General features: G+C 47.1%; 1 protein-coding gene and 2 long non-coding RNA genes across 5 annotated transcripts; 1 reads left to right on the top strand and 2 right to left on the bottom strand.

Annotated features, from left to right (window-relative positions):
* Nucleotides 1-772: 772 nt before the first annotated feature.
* On the top strand, nucleotides 773-10671 carry LOC109775244 (pentatricopeptide repeat-containing protein At5g15300). Of its 2 annotated transcripts, none has more exons than XM_020333995.4 (2): nucleotides 773-2450; nucleotides 10338-10671. In XM_020333995.4, exons 1-2 carry the CDS (start codon nucleotides 808-810, stop codon nucleotides 10489-10491), a joined length of 1797 nt encoding a protein of 598 aa, XP_020189584.1. In that variant the 5' UTR covers nucleotides 773-807; the 3' UTR covers nucleotides 10492-10671. The 2 variants fall into 2 exon arrangements, with proteins under 2 accessions (XP_020189584.1, XP_040243400.1); XM_040387466.3 differs by lacking the exon at nucleotides 10338-10671 and adding an exon at nucleotides 6216-6800.
* LOC123493792 (uncharacterized) lies at nucleotides 9815-12823 on the bottom strand. Of its 2 annotated transcripts, none has more exons than XR_006663014.2 (7): nucleotides 12095-12823; nucleotides 11704-11804; nucleotides 11296-11584; nucleotides 11046-11211; nucleotides 10666-10895; nucleotides 10273-10463; nucleotides 9815-10203 (listed from the first exon to the last, which is right to left on the bottom strand). It is a non-coding gene; the product is annotated as an uncharacterized lncRNA (long non-coding RNA). The 2 variants fall into 2 exon arrangements; XR_012182443.1 differs by having other exon boundaries at nucleotides 11074-11211; nucleotides 12095-12637.
* A 4282-nt stretch (nucleotides 12824-17105) lies between these two features.
* On the bottom strand, nucleotides 17106-23568 carry LOC123493554 (uncharacterized). Its single transcript, XR_006662082.2, has 4 exons — nucleotides 23058-23568; nucleotides 22837-22900; nucleotides 22205-22296; nucleotides 17106-17534 (listed from the first exon to the last, which is right to left on the bottom strand). It is a non-coding gene; the product is annotated as an uncharacterized lncRNA (long non-coding RNA).
* Between the last annotated feature and the right edge of the window lie 247 nt (nucleotides 23569-23815).

Raw genomic sequence — 23815 nt, 5'->3', positions numbered from 1 at the left:
CACTTGATGTCATCCTCTCCATGGGTTGAGTGATATCTTCCTCTTGACGCAAGCCCATGAACACGTACCTAACCCCACATAGAACACTCACGAAGACCATGGGTTAGTACACAAGGCGTAATTGACAATGCTTACCATACCATGGGATCGCTTGATCCCTCGGTACATCTTATGCGCTTTGTGTGTTGATCAGCTTGATTCACTCTTGACTTAGTCTTGATCAACCTTGACTCTTTCCAACTCTCTTCATTTGGATGATGTCTTGAAGGTAAACATGAATGATCACACAATCTTCTTCTTCAAGACATGCTTGCAATAAGCTCAACTCTCACATGACCAATCTTTGGATAATTCCTTAATAACACCTTGGTCACCACATAAACTCCTTGAAACCAATACATGGACTTCAAGAAATGTCTATGGACAAATCCTTCAAATATAACTCAAGGCAACCATTAGTACATAGAGATTGTCATCAATTACCAAAACCAAACATGGGGCACCGCATGTTCTTTCACCTTGGACTGCAACACATTCTTAAAAAATATTTTTAAAACTTTGATCTAAAACATTTTATATTTGTTTACAAAGAGAGTACAGATCCAACTATTCACATAAGAATCAAATAAATTTCGTATGTGCCAGAAATAATCTAACGTGGATGCAGAGCCGGGTAATCAAAAAAGAAAAGGAAAATCTAATGTGGAAGTTTTGTGTTACCAGCGAGGCATGAGTCTGCTTACGGCCAGGTTCTGGCTCTAGGGGTGGAACTGCACTTGCCGCGCTCTGTCGCACTTTGACACGCAGATGCTGCGGAAGTTCGGCACCCAGCGCCGGCAGCCGGCGCTGTGGCGGCGGTGCCGTAGCCTCCGCCAAATCAAGCAGGTCCACACCCTCCTGGTCCTCCGGGGCTTCCTCTCGGACCCCTCCGCGCTCCGCGAGCTCCTCTTCGCGTCCGCCGTCGCCGTGCGCGGCGCCATCGCCCACGCCTACCACGTGTTCGACCAAATCCCGCACCCGGACCTCTTCATGTACAACACCCTCATCCGCGGCGCCGCGCACACCTCCGCGCCCCGGGACGCCGTCTCCCTCTACGCGCGCATGGCGCGGCTCAGCAGCTGCGGCGGCGTGAGGCCCGACAAGATCACCTTCCCGTTCGTGCTCCGGGCGTGCACCGCCATGGGCGCGGGTGGCACCGGGGCGCAGGTGCACGCGCATGTCGTGAAGGCTGGACTGGAGTCCGACGCGTTCGTCAAGAACGCGCTCATCGGCATGCACGCGAGCTGCGGAGAGCTGGGTGTTGCAGGTGCTCTGTTTGACCTCAGGGCGCGTGAGGACGCTGTGGCGTGGTCGGCGATGATCAGCGGCTGTGCAAGGAGAGGGGATATTGGTGCTGCCCGGGAGCTGTTCGATGAGTGTCCTGTAAAGGACCTTGTGTCCTGGAACGTGATGATCACCGCATATGCCAAGCGGGGGGAGATGGCCCCAGCAAGAGAGCTGTTCGACCAGGCACCTGAGCGTGATGTCGTGTGCTGGAACGCCATGATCTCTGGGTATGTGAGATGTGGCTCGCACAAGCATGCCATGGACTTGTTTGAGCAGATGCAGCGCATGGGCAAAAAGCCAGATGTTATCACAATGCTGAGCTTACTGTCAGCCTGTGCCGACTCCGGTGATCTAGATGTTGGCCGAAGGTTGCATTCCTCTCTTTCAGAGAAGTTCTCAGGATCTGGTTTTACTGTAGTCCTGGGAAATGCACTGATCCACATGTACGCAAAATGCGGGAGCATGAAGAGTGCACTGGAGGTGTTTCGGGTGATGCGAGATAAGGATGTCTCAACTTGGAATTCAATCATAGGAGGATTGGCACTGCACGGGCACGCCCTGGACTCCATAAACGTGTTCAAGAAAATGTTGAAAGAGAGAGTCAGGCCTGATGAGATCACCTTCGTCGCAGTCCTTATCGCATGCAGCCATGGCGGTAAGGTTGACAAGGGGCGTGAGTACTTCAAGTTGATGCAACAGCAGTACAGGATTGAGCCCAATGTCAAGCACTATGGTTGCATGGTTGATATGCTGGGTCGTGCCGGGCTTCTGAAAGAAGCATTTGAGTTCATTGACACCATGAAGGTGGAGCCTAATTCTGTCATCTGGAGGACGCTTCTTGGGGCTTGTAGGGTCCATGGTGAGATCGAACTGGCTGAGCATGCTAACAGACATCTGCTAAAGGCGAGGAGCGATGACAGTGGGGATTATGTGCTCCTTTCAAACATCTATGCTTCAGCTGGAGAATGGTTGGAGTCGGAGAAGATGAGAAAATTGATGGACGACAGCGGTGTCAACAAGGAGGCAGGTCGCACGGTTGTAGATGGCAGCGCGAAGGATCAAATGCAGTCTTTTAGAGAGTCAAAATGCGCATCATGGTCTGAAAGGCTTTATTGGTTGAGTAAGTAAGTACTTTCAAGCTCCCAGCTTCTGGATCAGAAACTGAACATCTATTACTGATAAATTTTAGATGTGCATCTGATTGCAATACCATCACAATATAAAATCATCAATAATGCACATGGCACATAAAAAACACATCCCTAAAATTGCGAATCTCTCGCTGTTGCTCATCTTACGGCAAGTAATAGAATAAAACAACATAAAACCAAGACGAAATGTCCAACACATGACCTCCCCAAGTAAGGTTAGTAAGTGGCGAATGCAGGAATAATTTTCAGGTGTGGCGGACTTACGAAGGAGAAAAACATGTAAAATGCAACTGTCCAAAAACTCACTAGAATATTAGATGTATATTACTTTGTGTTATGCAAATACACCTAAAATCCAAAATTTAAGTACTAGATTGTTTATCCTGCATGTACTAGTGTTTTTATTCCGTGGAGTTTTACATCATCCCCACCAGCTAGGTACTAGTACCATGCCCATGCCCAGCACCTAGGTGTACTAGTATCTTTGCTTTAAATTTTAGGTGTGGCGGCTGCCAGGCCTTGCCAGATAGCTGTCTCCGCCAGTTATGCAGCACTAGGCTTCTGACTATTTTAGTAACAGATAACAACACTGGAGGATTAAGCTCAGGGACCTTCAGAGACATGCTTTCTTTCTTTCCTTTGCAGGGGCAGAAATATGCTTTCTGAACTACAAATATTAAACCACCCTAAATCTTGTTTCTAACACATCATTTGTTTTGCAGTTTCATTGTAAATTGCATTACATAAAAATTAGTTACAGTGGCTAGTCACTTGGAAGCCTGATGAATAGAAACTGGTAGGATTCGAAAAGGAAACAAATTACTGTCTTCGCCATGTAGTCAGGTCCCTGTGTGGAGAGAGTCATGAACCAAAATATGCCATGAGATTAATGGCGAGAGAATATGAACTATCCATAAAGGACAGTTATGCCAAGCAACATCAACTTTCCTTGGCTAGTTCAAGTTCTGAAAATATGAGGGCTATGAAGGAAACAACTCATCAATTTGGCAATTTGGCATGTACATGATAGAAACAAACTGGGCATAGTTCCCTGCAGGGAGCAATGGTAGGATGGCCGAAATTATGGAATAACACATGTCGGGACCATATATTTTAATTTCTACTCCCTCCGTTCCTAAATATAAGTCTTTTTAGAGATTTCAATATGGACTACATACGGAGCAAAATTAGTGAATCTACACTGTAAGATATGTCTATATACATCTGTATGTAGTTGACAGGTCCAAACTAGGACTGTCGCTAAGATTTCAGAAGAACACAGAAAAACGCTCAATTTATGGTGGAATTTGGGGATTGAATTCAGCTGGATCTGAGAGACAAGAACTAGGGTTAGCCTGCCGGAACACGGCGGCTCCCAGGGCCAAGCCCAGTACAATCTCGAATGCCCCTCTCCACAAGCCGGAGGGGGTTTAAAAGGAGGTTCAGCTATGAAAAGTAGACAGCGACAGGTTTGACGAGTTACAGTGACTTGTAGTACAATTTGAAGGTAAAAGGGGCGCGCGCTTCCTAGCCGTCCATCTGGAGATCTTCAGATCAATGGTCCACCATCGCCAGCCTAACTGAAACGGTACTGTGGCTATTCCGGCAATTACTTGACAGCAACAGTCCTGACAATTCCCCCGGACGAAGACCAGACTTGCCCTCAAGGCTGGAAGCTTGGAAAAATTTTCTGTATGAAAGCTGCATCCTCCCAAGTTGCATTTTCCACTGGTAGGTTGAGCCATTTGATGCGCCACTGTACCACGGGAATGCTGATGTCGCCTTGTACTCTAGGGATCAGTTTCCTCTCGAGGACAGCTTCTGGTTGGATCAAGATGTTACCTTGTGCATCCAACAGTGGGAGTTTGGGGTTTGGTACTGCCTCAGGGCCTATGTGCTTCTTTAGTTGGCTTACATGGAATGTTGGATGGAGTTGACAATCATCTGGGAGCAACAATCTGTAAGCCACTGCCCCTATTTTCTCCATTACCCTGAATGGTCCATAGTACTTGGAGTGTAGTTTCAAGTGTTTATGAATGCTCAAGCTTGTGTGCCTGTAGGGCTGTATCTTGACATGAACCATGTCTCCCACTTCCAAGTTCCTATCAGATCTTTTCTTGTCTGCAAAGAATTTCATTCTTTCTTGTGCTTTGAGTAAGTTGTCCTTGATCTGTTGGGCAATGCTATTTCTGTCCAACTCAGCTTGGTGATCTTCTCCTTCCACTGGGGGAAGCATGAGTTCAGCAATTAGAGGAGGAGGCCTAGCATATAGTGCTTGGAATGGTGTCATCTTGAGAGAAGTGTGAAATGTAGTGTTGTACCACCATTCAGCCATGGAAAGCCACTTGTGCCACTTCCTGGGTTGAGCAAAGGCCATACACCTCAAATAATTCTCCAAGCACTGATTCACTCGCTCAGTTTGACCATCCGTCTGTGGGTGATATGATGTGCTCATGTGTAGTTTCACTCCCATTTTTGTGAACAACTTTTGCCACAGATTGCTAGTGAATATCCTGTCTCTATCAGTGACTATGACAGTTGGAAGTCCATGGAGTTTGAAAACATTATCAGTGAATGCTTGGGCCACTGTTTGGACAGTTATAGGGTGTCTCATTGCTATGAAATGGCCATATTTAGTAAATCTGTCCACCACCACTAAGATCATATTCTTGTGTTCAGATTTAGGGAGGCCCTCCACAAAATCCATGCTGATATGGGTCCAAGCAAAATCAGGAACTGGTAAGGGCTGGAGCAACCCAGGGGATGGAAAGTGGTGTGCTTTATTGAGCTGGCAAACAGGGCATTGTTGCACAAAAGCTTGTACCTCTTTCCTCATCCCTGGCCAAGTGAACAAGATTTTCAATCTGTGATATGTTGCTTTTTCTCCAGAGTGTCCTCCTAACTCAGAGTTGTGGAAGGAGGTGAGAAGTGATTTTCTCAGTTCATTGTTATGACCAACAACAATTTTTCCCTTGTACCTCAAAATTCCACTAGTGAGAGTGTAAGGAGGGTGTCCTGTGGGAGTAATTGCCAGCTGAGTGATGAGGTCAGAGCACTTTGGATCATCCTTGTAACTGTTTACCACTTCTGTGATCCATGCTGGAATAGCATTGCTAGTTCCCAATGTAAGTATAGCATGCTTAACTCTAGAGAGAGCATCAGCCACTCTATTTTCTTTGCCTTTTTTGTACTCCACAGTGAATTTGTAGCCCAACAATTTAATGAGGAGTTTATGTTGCACTCCCTCAGTTACTTTCTGCTCCTGGATGTGCCTCAAGCTCTGTTGATCAGTTCTGATGATTAGTGAAGAAGAAGCAAAGTAATGTTTCCATTTCTTGATTGCTTCAATGATTGCTAGGGCCTCTTTATCGTAAGTGGACCAGCCAACAGCTTTGGGCCCCAATGCCTTACTGAGAAATGCAATGGGTTGGCCCTTCTGCATGAGTACTGCTCCAATGGCATAGCCTGATGCATCAGCTTCAAGGACAAAGGGAAGTGAAAAATCAGGCAGGGCAAGCACTAGTGCTGTGGTCATTTTGTCCGTTAGTTGCTGGAAGGCAGCAGCCTGGGAGTCAGTCCACTTGAAGCCTTCCTTTTTCAGTGCTTCAAACAATGGTTTGCAAATCAAGCCATAATTCTGGATAAACCTTCTGTAGTAGCCTGCTAGTCCCAAGAAACTTCTTAAATGTGTCACATTTTGGGGAGTGGGCCAGCTAACAATTGCTTCTACTTTGGCAGGGTCTGTGGTGACACCCTTGTCAGTAATCACATACCCAAGATACTCCACTTTTGATTGGGCAAAGGTGCACTTGGAGATTTTTGCATATAGTTGATGTTTTCTCAGGGCTTCCAAGACCAGAGCTAAGTGTTCCAAGTGCTCCTTGTATGTCTTGCTGAATATGAGGATGTCATCGAAGAAAACCAATACACAGTGCCTTAATAAAGGGCCCAGAACAGTGTGCATCAGTTCTGTGAAGCTTGGAGGTCCATTAGTCACTCCAAATGGCATGACCAGGAATTCAAACAGCCCTAGATGTGTGGTAAATGCAGTTTTTTCGATGTCTCCTTCCCTCATTCTGATTTGGTGGTAGCCACTTCGGAGATCTATTTTGGTAAAAATGGTTGCTCCATTGAGTTCATCCAGCAAGTCTTCAATCATAGGGATAGGGTACTTATTTTTGATTGTATATGCATTTAACTTCCTGTAATCGATGCATAATCTCCAAGTGAGATCCTTTTTCTTGACCAATATGGCAGGGGATGAGTAGGGGCTGTGACTTAATCTGATAATTCCTTTCTGAAGAAGATCTTTGATTATTTCCTCCAAAGCATTTTTTTGGTGATGAGGAAGTCTGTATGCTCTTTGGTTGATCACAGGAGCATCAGGTTGCAGATTGATTGCATGATCACAGTCCCTCTTGGGTGGCAGGCTAGTTGGTTCAGAGAAAACATCTTGGAATTTGTCCAGCATTTCAGTAATTTCAGGTTTGTGAACAGTGTCAGTGACATTGTCCAGTTGGACATGCTGCATCCACATTAAAGCACCAGTGAGCATGTTATCCAATATGTTTTCCATGTCTTGCAGTATGGGAGTACAAGGGCTGGTAGGTAAGCTTTCATCAACAAATGTAATTTCTTCTCCAGTGGTGTTTCTGATTACTAGCCTCATGTTTGGTAGGTCAAAAGTGACAGGGCTGTGCCTGTACATCCAGTCTGCTCCTAGGATTATATCATATCCAGTGAGCTGTAGAACTCTGAAATCAGAGAGCAGTTCCACTCCTTGAATTTGGTATGGGGCTTGGAAACAGTAGAAATCACTAAGTAGCTTTCCTCCATTAGCTACAGTTACTGGAACTTGTTTCACTGGTGTAATGCTGTAACCAGATTGCAGAGCAGCTGTTGGAGATATAAAAGTGGTGGTGCTGCCACTATCTACCAGAGCTAGGACTACTGTTTTCCCGATTTGGACTTGTAGTGTAAAAGTGTGCTTGCTTTTTGCTTCAGGAATACCAGTTGCTGCATGCATGGATATCTTAAGCTCTTGCTTGTCAGGTGGTTCCCCTGCAGCATCAGACATTTCCTCTTCTGCATCTACTATGTAGATTATCTCTGGATTTCCTGATTGCTCTTGCAATGCTTGAATTTGTGCTTTTTGAGACATCTTGCACACCTGTTTGTGGCTAGGGAACCAGGGCTCTCTGCATTTGTAGCAAATACCTTTTTCTCGAGCTTGTTGAATAACAGCAGAAGCAGAAGTATTGTTGGGAAGTGTTGTTTTGGGTTGTTCCCAAACTGTTGTTTTCTTGTAGTTGGAAACATATGGTCTTGGAGGAGCAGGAGGTGGACATGACTGTTCAATTCTCCTTGCTAACCACATGGCTTTTTGCATATCAACTGGCTCTAGGCACTCAAGATGGCTTTGTATGTAGGGATTCAACCCTGAGATGAAACTGTGCATATAGTAATTATCAGGTATTGCTGGACTGTCCCTTCTCATCAGATTCATGTTGTGCTCAAATTCAGATATGTATTGAGTTACTGAAGATGTTTGAGTGAGCTTGTGAAAGGATTTCACATTTTCACAGATGGATGTCACAGCAAATCTCTGGGTAATCGCCGAACAGAATTTATGCCAAGGAGTGTTGGACACAATGAAACCAGTGCTTCTCCACCACTGGATTGCTTCACCTTTCAAGTAGGATACTGCTATCTCTGTTCTTTGCTCAATAGGGGTTCTGGAAGCAGAGAAATATTGTTCAATATTTTGTATCCAAGAGTCTGCATCAATCCCTTCAAATTCAGCAATGTTGAGTTTGGCAGGTTTGACAGAAAGGAGACTCCTTCTGACTTCAGGAGTGTGTGACCTGTGTTTTTCTTTTCTCATCTCTTCTTCAGGTATCTCTTCCACAGTCAGAATTTGTCTGGCCCCTTGCCCTGGGTACTGTTGAGGTGTGTGGAATTCCTGTTTATTTGCTGCATGATTAGGGTGTCTGTAAGGGCCTTTTGGTGTGCCGTCCATGTTGAGTTCTCTGCCTGTATTTTTATCCACCAAGATAGCTGATCCCGCAGTTGCAGGGTCTGGTTTTTCCACGCCCAACTGATTATTAGGTAATTGCTTGGGTCGGCCAGGAGGAATGGCCGTGCTGCCCTGGCCCGATGGAGGGTCTGGGACATCTGCTTCTGCATCCCCTTCTTCTGTTGATGGTCCAGAAGAGAGTTTTTGCAAGGATTGCTGTATTTTCTGAAAGTTTCTCCGGATACTGGCAAAATTCTTGTTGACGGTTTCTGTGAACTGATAGAATTCTTTTCTGTCTTCTTCCCATTCCTGCCTGAGGGATTTGATGTCCAGCTGCAGAGATTCGAGCTCCAACAGCCCAGTATCTTGGGTTTCACCTGCCATCTCGCCCAGATCTGTCGTGACCATCACCGACAAGCCGTTCGCAGTGAGAAACCGGGAGGTGGAGGGAGGGATTTTACACCAGCAAGCCGGCAACCAACCTCAGTGTCCCAATTGCGCCGCCCGTCGCCGGAGAACAAGTAGCACTAGAAGGGAGGGTTGGGTGGGATTTTGCACTGAAGAAGTGTTCTTCAGAAACCACTGCCCGCCTTTCCTGCTATCGATCTGTCTACCGCCGCCGTTCGCCTCCCTTACGCCGCCGCCCAATCGGAGCTCAATTTCGCCGCCAAGGTTCAACCTACGCTCTGTATACCAATTGACAGGTCCAAACTAGGACTGTCGCTAAGATTTCAGAAGAACACAGAAAAACGCTCAATTTATGGTGGAATTTGGGGATTGAATTCAGCTGGATCTGAGAGACAAGAACTAGGGTTAGCCTGCCGGAACACGGCGGCTCCCAGGGCCAAGCCCAGTACAATCTCGAATGCCCCTCTCCACAAGCCGGAGGGGGTTTAAAAGGAGGTTCAGCTATGAAAAGTAGACAGCGACAGGTTTGACGAGTTACAGTGACTTGTAGTACAATTTGAAGGTAAAAGGGGCGCGCGCTTCCTAGCCGTCCATCTGGAGATCTTCAGATCAACGGTCCACCATCGCCAGCCTAACTGAAATGGTACTGTGGCTATTCCGGCAATTACTTGACAGCAACAGTCCTGACAGTAGTCTATATTGAAATCTCTAAAAAGACTTCTATTTAGGAACGGAGGGAGTAATAATGCATCCATGTTCACTATACTTGAAGAGAAAAACAAGCCTTAAAAGAGTTTGAGAGCATTGGTAGTTCATCGATCCTAAATGACCCAAGTTCTTAAATGTCCAGAGAAATTTGGAAACGATTGCCCTTACACTTGATAATCTCTGTCAATACCATGCTATCAATATGTTTTTGGACCCAGGCACTAGTTTTTCTTTTTCTTTATTGACAGAGAGGATCCATGCACTAGTTGATCAACTAAAGATTCATTAACCATGCAGGAAATATGCAACTATGCAGATTGTAAGAATATACAATAATGCTTAGTGAGATCAAACATATACCTAGAACCAAATTTATCTATATACCCGAGAGGATACTCAAACCAACTGACGTCTGGCTGGTACAATGTATTTCCCGCTTCCCTGGCCATCATCTCTTTTGGCCAAACCAGTATCCTCTCTCTTGGCCAAACAAGCATCCTCTCTCTTGGCCAAACCATCACCTTCTCTCTTGCCCAAACCAGCAGGCATTTTTGCACCATCCGATTTTGCCAGACTAGGAGGTTCATCACGGCACTGAAGGAGAATAATAACACCTCAGTAACATTACTAACAAGTATGAACCGCACAAGATATAAGCATTACCATGTTTACACGTCTTATCCTAGCCTCCTCATCCGCCAGCCTGTCCTCATTCTTGATGTATGCAGGTACGCCTGGATGGACGAAACCGCACCATGTTTTGTGCGGGCGAGAGTGGCGACCTTCGTATTGATCAGCATTGACAGGGTGCTTCAAATCAACATTTCCATAAGTCGTACAACCATAGCATTGGCCTTAGGCGAAAAAACAAAACATGTGTAGACAGTCACTACATATGTCTGGGCATGAACTAGCTTAGATATTAAAACTAAAGTAAAACTCAAGGACAGTGGACGAGATGAAGGGAAACATGACACAAGGGGCAACCAAATGACGTCTACCAGATAAATGTGACCCAGAACTGAAAGAGCAGAACTTAAAGGCGGAACAAAATACCATTGTCATTATGTTGCACCATACAGAAACAATTGAGCACATATTCTACACTTTCGCCCTTTATTTGTGCGACTTCAGCAAAGAAATAGATTGTTGCTGCCACCGTGAGAATCATCAGCTCCTTTAGTTTTTGTAGTAAAATTGAGATGACAGTACATTTTGAGGCAGCCAGTCTCCCCCATATAAAATTCTTGGAAGGTCACAAGATCATCAAGTTCATATGCAAGATCCTAAAAAGCAGGCATGGACTGTATCAGCAATTAGTACATGAATACAAGAAATTAAGACAACCCTGGTAACAGGACAAGGATTGAAGGCGGGAGGAGGAACCCTGGTAACAGGACAAGGATTGAAGGCGGGAGGAGGAGCAGAGAGCAAACCCCCAAAAGGCGGTGATCTTCACTGTACTTGTCCAGTAAAGCTTGAACCAATAGGTTGATATTCCCACGTTTTGGATGGCTTCTGGAAGACATCCTTCTTGTGCCATCAGGCCAGTAAAGAGCATGCCGTACCGCTTTTTCCGCTTGCGGAAGCCCATCTGTGCACCTAGTTCAGGTCAGAGCATTCTATATGTTAGTAGATTGTAATTTCTGCTATCTTGGAAATCATCACAAAGTTTAGAAAATTCACATTATTGGAGAGCGCAGGTCATCGAGATGGCTATCGAGAGCATTCTCAGCTTCCTGCAAGCTCTGGAATGGCCCGCCCAGGCGAGGATACGTGTGGAAAGAACCCCCATGATCTGTTCTGATGAGAAACTGTATAGGCCAACCAGGAAAAAACCAAGCCAAAACAGGTGGAGACGAGTGGCTTGCCGTTGGCAGCACGTCATGAGTTACCGCCTCTGCCCGAGGAAGAGGATGTGTTGGTGCCCTTCGGCTCTAGCAGCATCGTTTCCGACGGCGCAGGCACATCATACCTGAAGTGGAACACATGTCACAAGGTTAGTAGACAACAGATAATCTTTGCTCTTTGGAGATGAATAATCCAATATTATCATGGATATAAACTAGAAATAAGGGAACAAGAGGCACATACTGTCGATGTCGAGGCAGCCACGGTGTGCCCGGGTTTTCTCCTGGAAACGTGACATTTGAGGGTCAGGAACAGACGTTTTTCCAGATGCCGCATGCTCACCTCTGAAGTGGAACACAAGCTCGATGAGTTGAAGAACAACTTATCAAGTTATCAACTAACCAACCATCTACTACTGAATATGGCATCCAGCATAGCAGAGTGGCAGGCACGAGTAGTAGAAATTTACTAGTGGTGGATCATGATTAAGATGTGATAGCTGAGGATTGCACATTACTTTGTGTAGATGTGGTAATAACTGGAAGTGAAGGCGAGGTGCTAGAATCTGGCCTCGTTTCTTCAGGGACAGTGACTTATACAAATCCAGAGAGGGACGGTGCGGTAAAGTTCATACCGTGGTGGAAGCTGCCGCCGGTCGTGGAGCTGGAGCCTCGTCTGGACGTCGGAGCGGGCGGCTTCCACGTTTACATCTGCTGAGTGGCGGAGCCACAGGGGGGGCGAGCGGGGGCCAGACCCCCCCTATCGATCGGCCCCCCTCAACGATATTCAACGGGGACTACGCTGGATTGAGTTTGACGCCTATTGCTAATTAGTATCTGGACATTAGTTTTTCTGTTTAGGGAAATCTGGCCATTAGCAAACACGTATGCCTCACCTTTACGTAACTAGTGTTGGATAGCCCAAGCCCAAAATTGTTAGCCCATAGGCCACGTGCTACAATCAGGTCGACCTGGGCATAGACACACAATACATCGCTTTGCCATCCGTTTGCTCTGACTACATCCTCGATCGTTCCGCCGCCGCCGCTGCCGTGGAGCTAGGGCTGAATCGAGCGGTCGCATCAGTATCACCATCAGCGACGACCTGACTGACGGAGGTGTGGATTCCGCCCTCCGGTGTGAACCAGAAGCTGATCTACTAATCGGCAAACATCTCCGCCTCTCAGGCTCTTACAACACGGCTTGTGGGCCTGTCTAATCTTAACCTAAGGTATGTCACATAGATATGTAATGCCCTGGGATCTCGATCTAGAATTTGGGGGAGAAAGAGAGAAGGGAGCAGGTGAGGAGCGTGGTGAGGAGAGAGTTTAACTTCAGATATTTTCCTTCCTGCCCAATCGATCAGGTCTGGGTACAATATGTAGCTGGCATCCTGGGCCAGCCACCCTCAACACACGCACGCTACAAGGCCCACGGCCCAGCTCGCCACGCAGGATGTTTGCAGGTTCAGATCAAGTGCAACTCTGAACCTGCACTTGTTCCGTCCGCTGCATATGTTGACTACTGTCATATGCAGGCGCGACAAGATACTATATAGTATTAATTTTACCTTCAGATTATACAAACTACTACTCCCTCCGTTCCAAAATAGATGACCCAACTTTGTACTAAAGTTAGTATAAAATTGGGTCATCTAATTTGGAAGGGAGGGAGTAGTTAGAATCAATTACAAATGAAATACCTATTTTCGAACTAACTAGAAGTCTAGAATTGCATAAAGCATGAAGAACAAGAGACCACCAATAACTAACAATTGAAGCCATTTGTTTTAATGTACATATTTTAGGAGTGAGAACACTACAAAGAATGACGTTTGATTGTTTGATGGGCTTGTTGTGCGTAGATATACATCTAGGCTAGTAAAAAATGTATCTATTTCAGTGTAATTGCAGAACAAATATTGTCATCGTTTGTTTGATATTGCAATGAAAGCAACTCAGGTTGTATTTCGTCAAAATATATTTAAAAATTGATATACTTTGGTGCTGCATTACATGTGCATTGTCATCTTCGCCCCCCCTATGTTCAAATCCTGGCTCCGCCCCTGCATCTGCAATGCGTCGAGATGTTCCATCCACGTCGGCGAGGAGTTGTCCACCGCCGCCAGCGTCCGCACAGATATGGCGGCCGTCGGGAGGACATGCCGCAGGAGCGCGGCGAGGCATGGCAGGGAGGGTGGTCGTCGTCCGGGCGGCGTAAAGAAGCTTTCCTGGGAAGGGAGGGGGAGCGGCGGTGCGGTGTCCCAACGTGTGCGTATCGCCTCCGTTTATGACGTGCAAAAACAGACCATGACTCCAACTCGGACTTGGAAACGGTCTGCTGCACACATACAGAACCAGGAAACCGGGAACGTATCTGGTGCACCCACACTTGTAGTGCTACCGGTGCACCGGATGCCGTACAACATTTTAAAAAGTTCAAAAAAAATCTAGCACATTGACACAACATCAATGTATGTCGTAACAAAATTTCGTATCAAAATTTAAAACATTTCTTGAGATAAAGAAATGATAAAATTGACATTAGTGTGATAATGGGCCAAATCTAAAGTCCAACGTATGTTATGTACTATTCAATGTTGAATTTGCCATTTTTGTTTTACGAGCTATGTTTAGAATTTTTACTTGAAATTTTATGACAATCTACATTAATGTTATGTGAATGCGCTAAATTTCTTTCAATTTTTTTTTGAACATTTAAAATGTGCAACATGGGTCCGGTGCACTGGTAGCACTACAAGCACCGGTGCACCAGATATTCTCCCCTAGGAAACCACATCATCAAAGCCAAAGAGGTCGGGAAGAAGAAGAGACAAGAATCCTAAACGGATAACTACCGCAAAATAACCGCCAGTTTACGGGTTTGGGCGAAAAAAGTGACCCGAATAGAAACCTTAAAAGCGTAACCCATAATTTTTTTTGCGGGACGCGGTAAAATCCCCGTCCGACCTGTGAAAACACATGCTCTCCCTCCCCCCGCCCCGTCGGTGCCCTGTATCCCATGAAAACGGTTGGCGGGAGGGATATTTCAGCGCACCCGCTCCCCACATCCCCTCACGCAGCCGCCTGCCACCGTCGCCGCCGGCCCGCCGCCTGCGATTCCAGCCATTCCGCCAGCGGAATCGCGCCGCGCGCCCTGGATCCACCGAGCCGAGTCGCTCCAACGCCGCCTTCGCCCCGGATAGACCGCCACGAGTCGCCGCCGCCCCGGATACGCCGAGCCACCACCGCCCCCCCGCCATGGATTCACCGAGCCGCCACCGGTCGTCGCCGCCCCGATGAGCCCCTTTCCTTCCCTTTGTAGCTCGGCCGCAGAAATTTCGTTGATGCGAGCTTGGATGCGTTTTTTTGTAGATGGATTTGAGCCCTTGCGAGCAAATTTTGCTCCAAGATTCATCCTCGTCCGATGACTCGAACGTGGAACCGATGCTCGAGCGCCATCGACAGCAGATGGCCGTGGCGGTCCTAGCGGTGAAGGAGGACGAGGATCGAAACCGCAAGAGAAGGCGAGGTTCGATCGTCGGTCGTCTTTGCATCCCTCGCAACCGCCATCTCGGGAATATGATGTTGATGCAAGACTACTTCGCGGACAATCCTACCTATCCGCCGCACCTCGTCTGGAGAAGGTATCGAATGAGTCGATCACTCTTCATAAAAATTGTGCAAGCTTGCGAGGCCAATTGTCGGTTTTTTACTCAAAGGAGAAATGCCACGGGCCTGTTGGGTTTTAGCGCCTATCAAAAAATCTCCGCTGCTATGCGGGCGATTGCATATGGTATTCCGGCTGACTATGCTGACGAGTATCTTCACATTGACGAAAATACTACAATTGAGTCGGTGCGTAGGTTTGCCAAAGTGATGACCCGCATCTTTGGTCCTGTCTATCTTCGTGCACCCAACGAGGAAGACACAATAAAGTTGATGGCAGCAAATGAGAAGCGAGGTTGGCCCGACATGCTAGGAAGCGTTGATTGCATGCATTGGACTTGGAAAAACTGCCCAAAGGCATGGCACGAGCAGTATTGTGGCAAGTCTCGTGATTTAACAATTGTGCTAGAGGCCGTAGCATCCGAGGATTTATGGATTTGGCATTGTTTTTTTGTATGTCGGGTATTCTCAATGAGATCAATTTGTTGCAACGATCTCATTTGTTTGCTAGACTTGCTAGTGGTGATGCTCCTGCTTGCAACTTCACGGTGAATGGGCATGAGTACACAAAGAGGTACTATCTTACAGATGGTATTTACCCCTCTTGATGTATATTTGTGAAGAGCATCAAAAATCCCAAAACTAGGAAGCATATTGAATTTATGAAGGTACAAGAAGCTGCCCGAAAAGATACTGAATGAGCCTTCGGGGTTTTGCAATCTAGATTTTCCATTGTTCGTGGTCTTGCCCGTTTTTGGGACAAGAAAATCCTGAGCAACGTCATGACATGTTGTGTGATTCTTCATAACATGATCATCGAAGATGAGAGGGACTTGAACTTGGAGTTCTTTTACGACAATGTCGGTTGCCGTGTGAAGCCAGCTAGAGACCCTGACCGCATACAAGCATTCCTTCAGATATGCCGGCAGATTGAAGATGCAAACACCCACCAGCAGCTCTAGGAGGATCTCATTGAGCACCATTGGCAGAGGCATGACCAAAGGCATTGAGCACCATTGACAAAGGGACCGACCAATTTTACATTCATTACATTTAGTTCATGTGTGATCGGTATCATTGTTGTATTCAGAACAATTGTTGTATTGAATTATTAGTTTCATTCGATGACTTGAATAATCATTGTAATTCGGATTCATAATATTCACATTTCATGTTATTTGAATTCATATTACTGTCATATGTGAGATATGTGTCAAATTCTAAAAAAAACCACGCGTTTTACGGGCTCGCGCGGGCTTCGGCCGAACAGACCCCGCATATATAGCGGAACCGTAAAACAAAATATTTTATGAATATTCTGTTCGGATGCAGCCCGTGCGAGCCCGCAAAACGCGTTTTTCGCGAACTGTAAACGCGCGATAAGGGTCGGCGATATAAGGGTCTGCTAGAGATGCTCTAAGAAAATAAACATTTTTTCACATAATATAAATTTGGTAGTATACATATATAGGGTTTAGGCATTACAATTTTGTGCTTTTTTAACAAACAAAAAAACCTGATGCCTGTTGGGATACTCAAACCAACTAAGGCCTAGCCACTACTAGAAAAAAGGCTGTTAGTAGCGCATCTATTTTGGCTATTAATGGCGCACTATAAGTGCGCCACTATTATCACGCCACTACTAATAAATAGTAATGGCGCACGCCTGATGCGCCACTGTTAATCTACATAACAGTGGCGCACCACCTGGTGCGCCATTACTATCCCAGACACTAATGGCGGAGCTAAAGTGCGCCATTACTAGCCGCAGAAGTGCGCCACTGCTGTTACTCCAAGGGGCCATGTGTACCTTGTGCTCTGGGTTACTAATGGCGCACTTTTAGATAATGCGCCACTGGTGTGTTTATTTCTGTGCGCCACTAAAGTGCAATATGGTGCGCCACTACTATGAATATTAGAATTTTTTTTGCTTTTCTGATATTTGCACAGGTTACAAAATACATTACAGCACAGAATATAAACAGCACAACATATAAACAGCAGATTTATCGAATACAATAGAAGATTAGTCTCCGAATACAATTCATCGTATTAGTCTCTGAATTCAAAATACCGAACAAAGTTAGAACATTACAAGTCTCGAGACCACGAGTAGCGAGTTTGTCTTCACATTACAAGTCGATATCTAAACTACCATCACATAAAAGAGGGTTGCGGTCATGATGAGCATCATCACGATGAAACTGATCTTCATCCGGTTCCTCCTCCGCTCCCTCCTCTCTCCCGCTAGATAGCGCGCGTATCTAGCTTCCGCCTTCGCCCTAGTGGTGTACCCTTTGTAACTGTTACCGCTGAAACAGTGAACCTGTCTCTGACACTCCTCCCAGTCATCGTAGACTCCGGGAACCTCACCCTTGTACACGATATACGACGGCATCTCTATGCACTAGACAAACAAAACATTAGTAGCAATTCACAGATAATATATAAGCAATATATAAGTATGCAACAAAAGGATCGGAAGAGAAAAGCAACACATTAATAGCACGATTCATGGTCCTACTAATAAATAGCATCGATTACATATAAGTTGAACGACTGTCCAAACTAAAGAGACATACAAGTTCATTAAAGTCTAATTACAACATGAGCTAATCGATATTTCAGAACTACATAGCATCAATACTTTCGACTCGACTCAGGGACCGGAGCGTGGATGAAGCCGCCGTCTTTCGTGATGGTCATGAATGTGCGGTCGTTGTCAGCCTACATTTGTAGCGTTGTTTCTATTTCACTGTTGGACGGTTGATATTTGAGGTAGAACTACCCCGAGGTACGAAGGACATCTTGATAGATGATTTCCGCAAACTCCGACTGGATGCGAAAGAATTCTTGTCTGATGTCCTCGTCCTGGATTGCCGACAAGCGTGCGGCCCATTCTTTGTGATTATTTGGTAGCATAAGGTGATTATGGTCCCGTACGATCGCCCATATGTGATGGAGGGCGTAGTAGGCATCATTTTGACTGCCAGGCGGCTGCTTGACGCAGGGGAACGTCGTTACGTGGGTGAACACGTGCTTGCCGTACCTACAAATTGGCCTCCTGAAGGTGCCTCCAGATTTGGCGTAGCCGGGGAGAGCATCATCAAGAACTTTCTTGATATTTGTGTAGTCTTTCTTCGACTGACGGTCCGAGTCCAAATACGTGGCCATGGAATATTTCGGGCTTAAGAGGATGAGTGTGCAATGTGTGTCACTGCACAAAACACGGAATGTTAGAAAAAAAGAACGATCGAAATCTAAGAAATCATATGTTACGGGGCGGTGAGGGGATGACTTACTCGAAAAAGTAAGGCACGAGGAATTTATCCTTATCTGGGTTCGCCAGAATGACGCCTTCGAGGTATGAACTCGCGACTTGCCAGTCCCCAGCGCTGCCCAAGATCTTGGCACACATGTAGAAGGGGGCAACTATCACGATGTCCGGGGTCTTGTCTCTAATGATCCGCATCTCCATACTGAGCGAAAATAGCCGAATGAAGGTGTAGTGCAGCGGATAAAGGTTAAACATAGCGAAGATGTCATCAAACCGCAGGACGATCATACTCCCGATGGTGCTATCGACAAAGCCCTTGCCCTCTGGCACCTTGGTCACGAAAACCGGGTATGCCACATCATTCTCGGAGAGACGCCGCTTCTCCATAGAAAGAACACAGTCATGCAGACTCCGCATAGCACCGGTTGCATCATTGAGCAGATTAGTCGGTAGCATCGGCCTACCCGCCACATGCACCCTCCTCGAGATATCCTTAGGTATTGGTGGCCCGTCCTGAGCACGGATCGTACTCGGTGCCGGCTGGCTCGCACCCTTGTTATTTTTCTTTTTCGTCCCTTCTACTTCTTCTGCTGTAATGGGATCGAGTTCTGCTCAGAGACCACCTTCTTGAGTGTGTTGGGGCTGATAATATTTTGCACCTCGGCTATTTGAGTCTCGGTGAAGGCGGCAGCTGGAGGCGTCTCCTGAGAACTGAACGCCAGACGACGCCTGTTGCAATTGGGTTTCTCCGCGGTACCAGCTAGATCGCGATCGTCTTTTGCAGGGTTGGGTTCTTGAGAAGGAGGCCCCAAGAATTCGCCACCGTACCCATGTTCGTTGATGTACTTATCAACGTTGGAAAATGTACCGTCGTCATCATCCGGATCCTGTGCCATATGCGTGTCCGGATCAGCTGACGGCGGTAGCGTTGTGGCAGTCTTGCCATGGCTTGGCGCTGGCACGACTGGCGGTGTTGTCTGTGGGGTGGTGTCCCCCGCCCCCAAACGAATCTGGCTCTTCGGCCAAAGCATGGACCAGTTTAAGTAGGCGCTGAGGGTCATCACATCATCTTCGTCGGCCCCAGGGGGTCGATACGGAGGTAACAAGTCGTCGCAGCCCCACAGCACCCGAACCAGTTGAACCCTATACACGGTGGATGGCATCGGATTACCGTGGAACACACGGTTGCCCGGTTCAACGATTTTGTCCTTGGCGACATCGATCAACTCGCCGTCCATGAAGTGCAGAAGAGTGCATGGAATGTTGGCGGCACCCTGCGAAAACATGTAGGGCGTCAGGGATGCCCAGTCAAAGGCAAGGAGATGAAGTCATCGGCCGAGGCTTAGTTACCGTGATGGCGTCGAGCTCGGCTAATGTCGAGGCACCGCCAACGGCGGGCGTGCAAGTGACGGAGGGGCCGCTTGCTGCCGAGGTGCCGGCCGGCGTATTCTTCCCACACCCGGGTGCATTAAGCTCCAATGCCGGCGCCGACGTCGGAGACACCAATGCCGCCTCCGCCGGAGACACCAACGCCGGCGCGTTGTGCGAGTTGCTGCCCGTGAAGCTGGGAATCGGGGGCGGCCCCTGTTGGCCGCCCGCAATCCACCCCCGCAGCCCCTCAAGCAAGGAAGGCATAATGGCGGTGATCGTCGCTCCCACTTGGTCTCGCACTTGCCCTTGGACTATCTCCGGAATCCGCGCCACTTGTGCCTTGAGTTCTTTAACCTCGCGCTCCTGGCTTTCCGAGCTGGTCTTTCTCTCCTTTCGCCCAGCCTTATAGTATTCCGACCATTTCGTGGACAAGCCTTTGCCGGCCACACGACCAGCTGACGACGACTTACTGAACTTATCCTTGTGTTTCATTACGTTCAACGCCCTATTTAAAGTGGTGTCCCAAGGGGCAGACGGGGAGCTCTGAGACCCCGCGCTACTGCTTTCAGTTTCCTGCGGAAGGAACGTGAACCATTTAAAAATTTGGCTTCATTAATTAGAATGCAACCATATGGAGCTAATTACGCGGGGGTGTATTCCTTACCAGAACAAGCTCAAGCGCCTTCACCTTCGGATCCGTGGTAAGCTCCTTTGTTACCGGGTCCACCTTGTACCGGGCCCTAACATAGTTCCTGGTCTGCTTTTCATGGTATTTATCGAAGAGGGGCAGCAGGCCTTGCTCGGCACGCTCCGCGTCCTCCTTGTCCCATTTAGGTTCCGCCACTCTGTAACCGCCGGGACCGAGTTTGTGGACCCCTAAGTTCAAGTCCCGCATATCTTTCCCCCACTGACTTGATTCAGCGGATGTGTTGCTCTCGCACTTGATCTTGAACTCCAGGTAGTCAACTTCACTGATCGAAGGATTTGTCTGCTTGATCTTCTCATAACTATCACCACTTAGAATCCTTCTCTTCACCGCGGCTCTCCAAGTAGCCAGGGCCGTGCTCATCTTCGTGAGGGCGACACTGTTCACTTTATTCCCTGAGAGGCGTGTGTTTGCGAAGTCACCGGGGAACTTGTATCGTTCGTGCAGCTTCGTGAAGAGGAGGTTGCGCAAATTCCCTCGGTCACGATGCCTTAGGTTCTCGGTGTTGATCGAGATGGTGCTCCGGAGAATGCACCCGAGTTGTCCCGCGTACCCACTGAATAATTCTTTGGGCGCCGTTGGATGCCCACTGGAGGACACTTCAGTAAATTCCTCCTTGACGGTGCCGAGCACGTTCGGGCGCCGGTCCTTCCGTTGCCTCTTCGGTTGGCTGCCATCTGTGCGTTCGCTGCCATCATCAGTGGTGGCATCCCCGGCGGTACCATCAGTGGTGTCATCCCCGACGCCACTAGGGGTTGTGTAGTCGGGATCGGTGTCTTCCGTGGCGTCCTCATGGCGGTGAGGTTCTTCCTCCATCTCTTGGGACAACTCCCAGAATGGCTTGCCCGAACCGCCGGCCTCATCGTTGTCGGCCATGTTCGCTCTAAATAGGAAAAAAGGCTACTAGAGTTATTGGATGAGATCAGGGTAGTATCTATTCTTCTATCCTATATATTTTCACATTAGAGGTTATAAACACCCCTTTACCCAAAAGATTGTTCCAAGCGCACTATTGCTATCCTACTAAGTGCACTATTGCAGGTTATATATTTTCTATCCTACTAAGTGCACTATTGCTCTTGCTACAGGAAGAAAAAATAGTTTGCATTTCAACTTAAGGGAAAACTATAAAAGCCACTTAGAAATATTTGCTTTGTAGAAATAACATTGTCTATAAATGTTGATTAATTTTTGTTGCAGTTGAGAATCGGGCACCTTCTAGGTCAAGAAAATTGGGCATGCCTTTTGCTAATTTTCTTGACCTAGGAGTGCCCCATTCTCAATCGAAACGGAAATTAATCAATATTTCAGGAGAAAGGGGTAACTATTTGTCCCCGCACAAAATATTGAACTGAAGGAGCCTCAGTTCAGTTGTGGCGCCCCTGAAATTTTGGGGAACTTGTAGCAGATAGACATTTTGCTTTGCATCAATCATATAGATAACATACCTAATACAACGAACATTATGCAAACCACAGCATTATGGCATCAATGCCCTATGGCATCTCTGAAGTCTGACATGCGTTGTAGATTTCATGATTCATCACAGCATTATGCAAACCACAGAAGCAGCATTGAGAAACCAGATACAGCCGAGATTCTCGCAAACACAGACACCATCGTTCACTAAGAATATTTATATGTTGACCATGAAGCAAAGCAAAGCAAATCATGGTCATATGTTGATCATGATGCAAAGAAAACCAAAATTAGGAGTACTTACATCCAGTTACTCCAGAGCTTGCTTTAGATGTACTTGTTGTAGCTTGTTATAGGAGTAGCCTGGTGTAGGACGAGGAGTTGCAAATTGACTTGCTGTACATGCAAATATCCAATCAAAAATTCAGTTAACAGTACAAGGACAAGGAGTAACTTACAGTACTCATGACTACTCCATTTTGTTACAAGATGTACTCCATTTAACAGAGTAGGAGTAATATTCAGTTACTTTACAAGATGTACTCCATTTAACAAGAAAATCAGTAAAATTTACAAATCCTACAGCTGATAATGGTTTGTTAAATTGAATTTCTGTCAATGTTACTAATTTTTCTGTATTTCTGAATATCGAGCATGCAAGCACATAACAAGCAAAATTTACTGAAATTACAACTACTGAAACTCCAGTGAGAAGAGTACTCATAGCATTAAATGAAATTAACCTTCTCATTGTAATACTCCTTCTCATTGTACTCCTGGAGTAATTTAACTAAAATACTCCAGTGAGAAGAGTACTACAACTCCATGTACTCCTAGCAGTTCAGAACTGCAACTACTCCTACCGCAAACAAAATTCAGTAAATTTCAGTGCATCTACTGCAAACAAAATTCAGTGAATTAAGCATGTAGAGATACCTGTCACAGCTTGATTCACATTGAAGGATTCAGTTGCTTGATTCACTCCCTGTTTCTTGGCCTACTGAAGAAAGAAAGCAAGCAACCAAATTCAGAGTTTACCATGGCTCGCAAGCAAGCAAGCAGGGCAAGGAGAGCAAAGGAGGGGCATCATCACGAACGTTGCGCATGCCGGTAACAGACCTGGAGATCTAGAGGGGCGAGGGGGAGGGGGAGCTTACACTTGCGGCCGTAGCGGATCCGGCGGGGAGGAGGCGCGCGAGGCTGGCGTGGTGGTAGAGCGCAACACGGGCAAGCGCGGCAGAGGTGGCCGCGGGCGTGAGGAGCGGGAGCGGTCGGAGCTGGAAGAGCGCGGCGGGGCGGGAGCGGAGGGAGCAGCGCCAGAAGGTGTCGGAGGAGCCCCGCTTGGCGAGGAAGTTGTTGGTGGCGGCGGTGAGCTCCTGGAAGGAGTAGAGGACGGGCTGGTCCGGGAGGGAGGCGCGCGCTGCGGCGAGGCTGGAGCGGCTGGACCTCGAGGATGTGGAGGAGGCCGAGGCGGTGTTTGTCGTTGTTGCTGTTGAAGGGGTGGTGTGGCGGGGTCCCGAGGAGGTGGAGGCCGTGGCCGCGGAGGAGGAGGAGGCGGAGGTGGATGCCGTGCCGGTGGCGGTGGCGGTGGCGGTGGCGGTGGTGGTGGTAGGGGATCGGCGGCGGTGGCGAGAGGCGAGGGGCGAGATGCAGATTGGGGAGAAGGACGACCGGCTGGGTCGTCTTGGATATTTTAGTGGGGGGAGGGTTAGCAATGGCGCACCTTTTAGGGGTGCGCCATAAAAATTGGTATATCAATGGCACACCATTTAGGGGTGCGCCGTAACACCGTGATAGCAATGGCACACCTTCTCCTGGTGCGCCATTACTAATTTTTTTTATTTTTTTTGGATTTTTAGTTGCATGTAATAATTTAAGATTTGAGATAAAAGAAAAGGAAAATGCAAATGGAGTG

Source organism: Aegilops tauschii, chromosome 4 (assembly GCF_002575655.3).
Source record: "Aegilops tauschii subsp. strangulata cultivar AL8/78 chromosome 4, Aet v6.0, whole genome shotgun sequence".
NCBI lineage: Eukaryota > Viridiplantae > Streptophyta > Magnoliopsida > Poales > Poaceae > Aegilops > Aegilops tauschii.
This window is presented reverse-complemented; position numbering and strand designations above follow the sequence as displayed.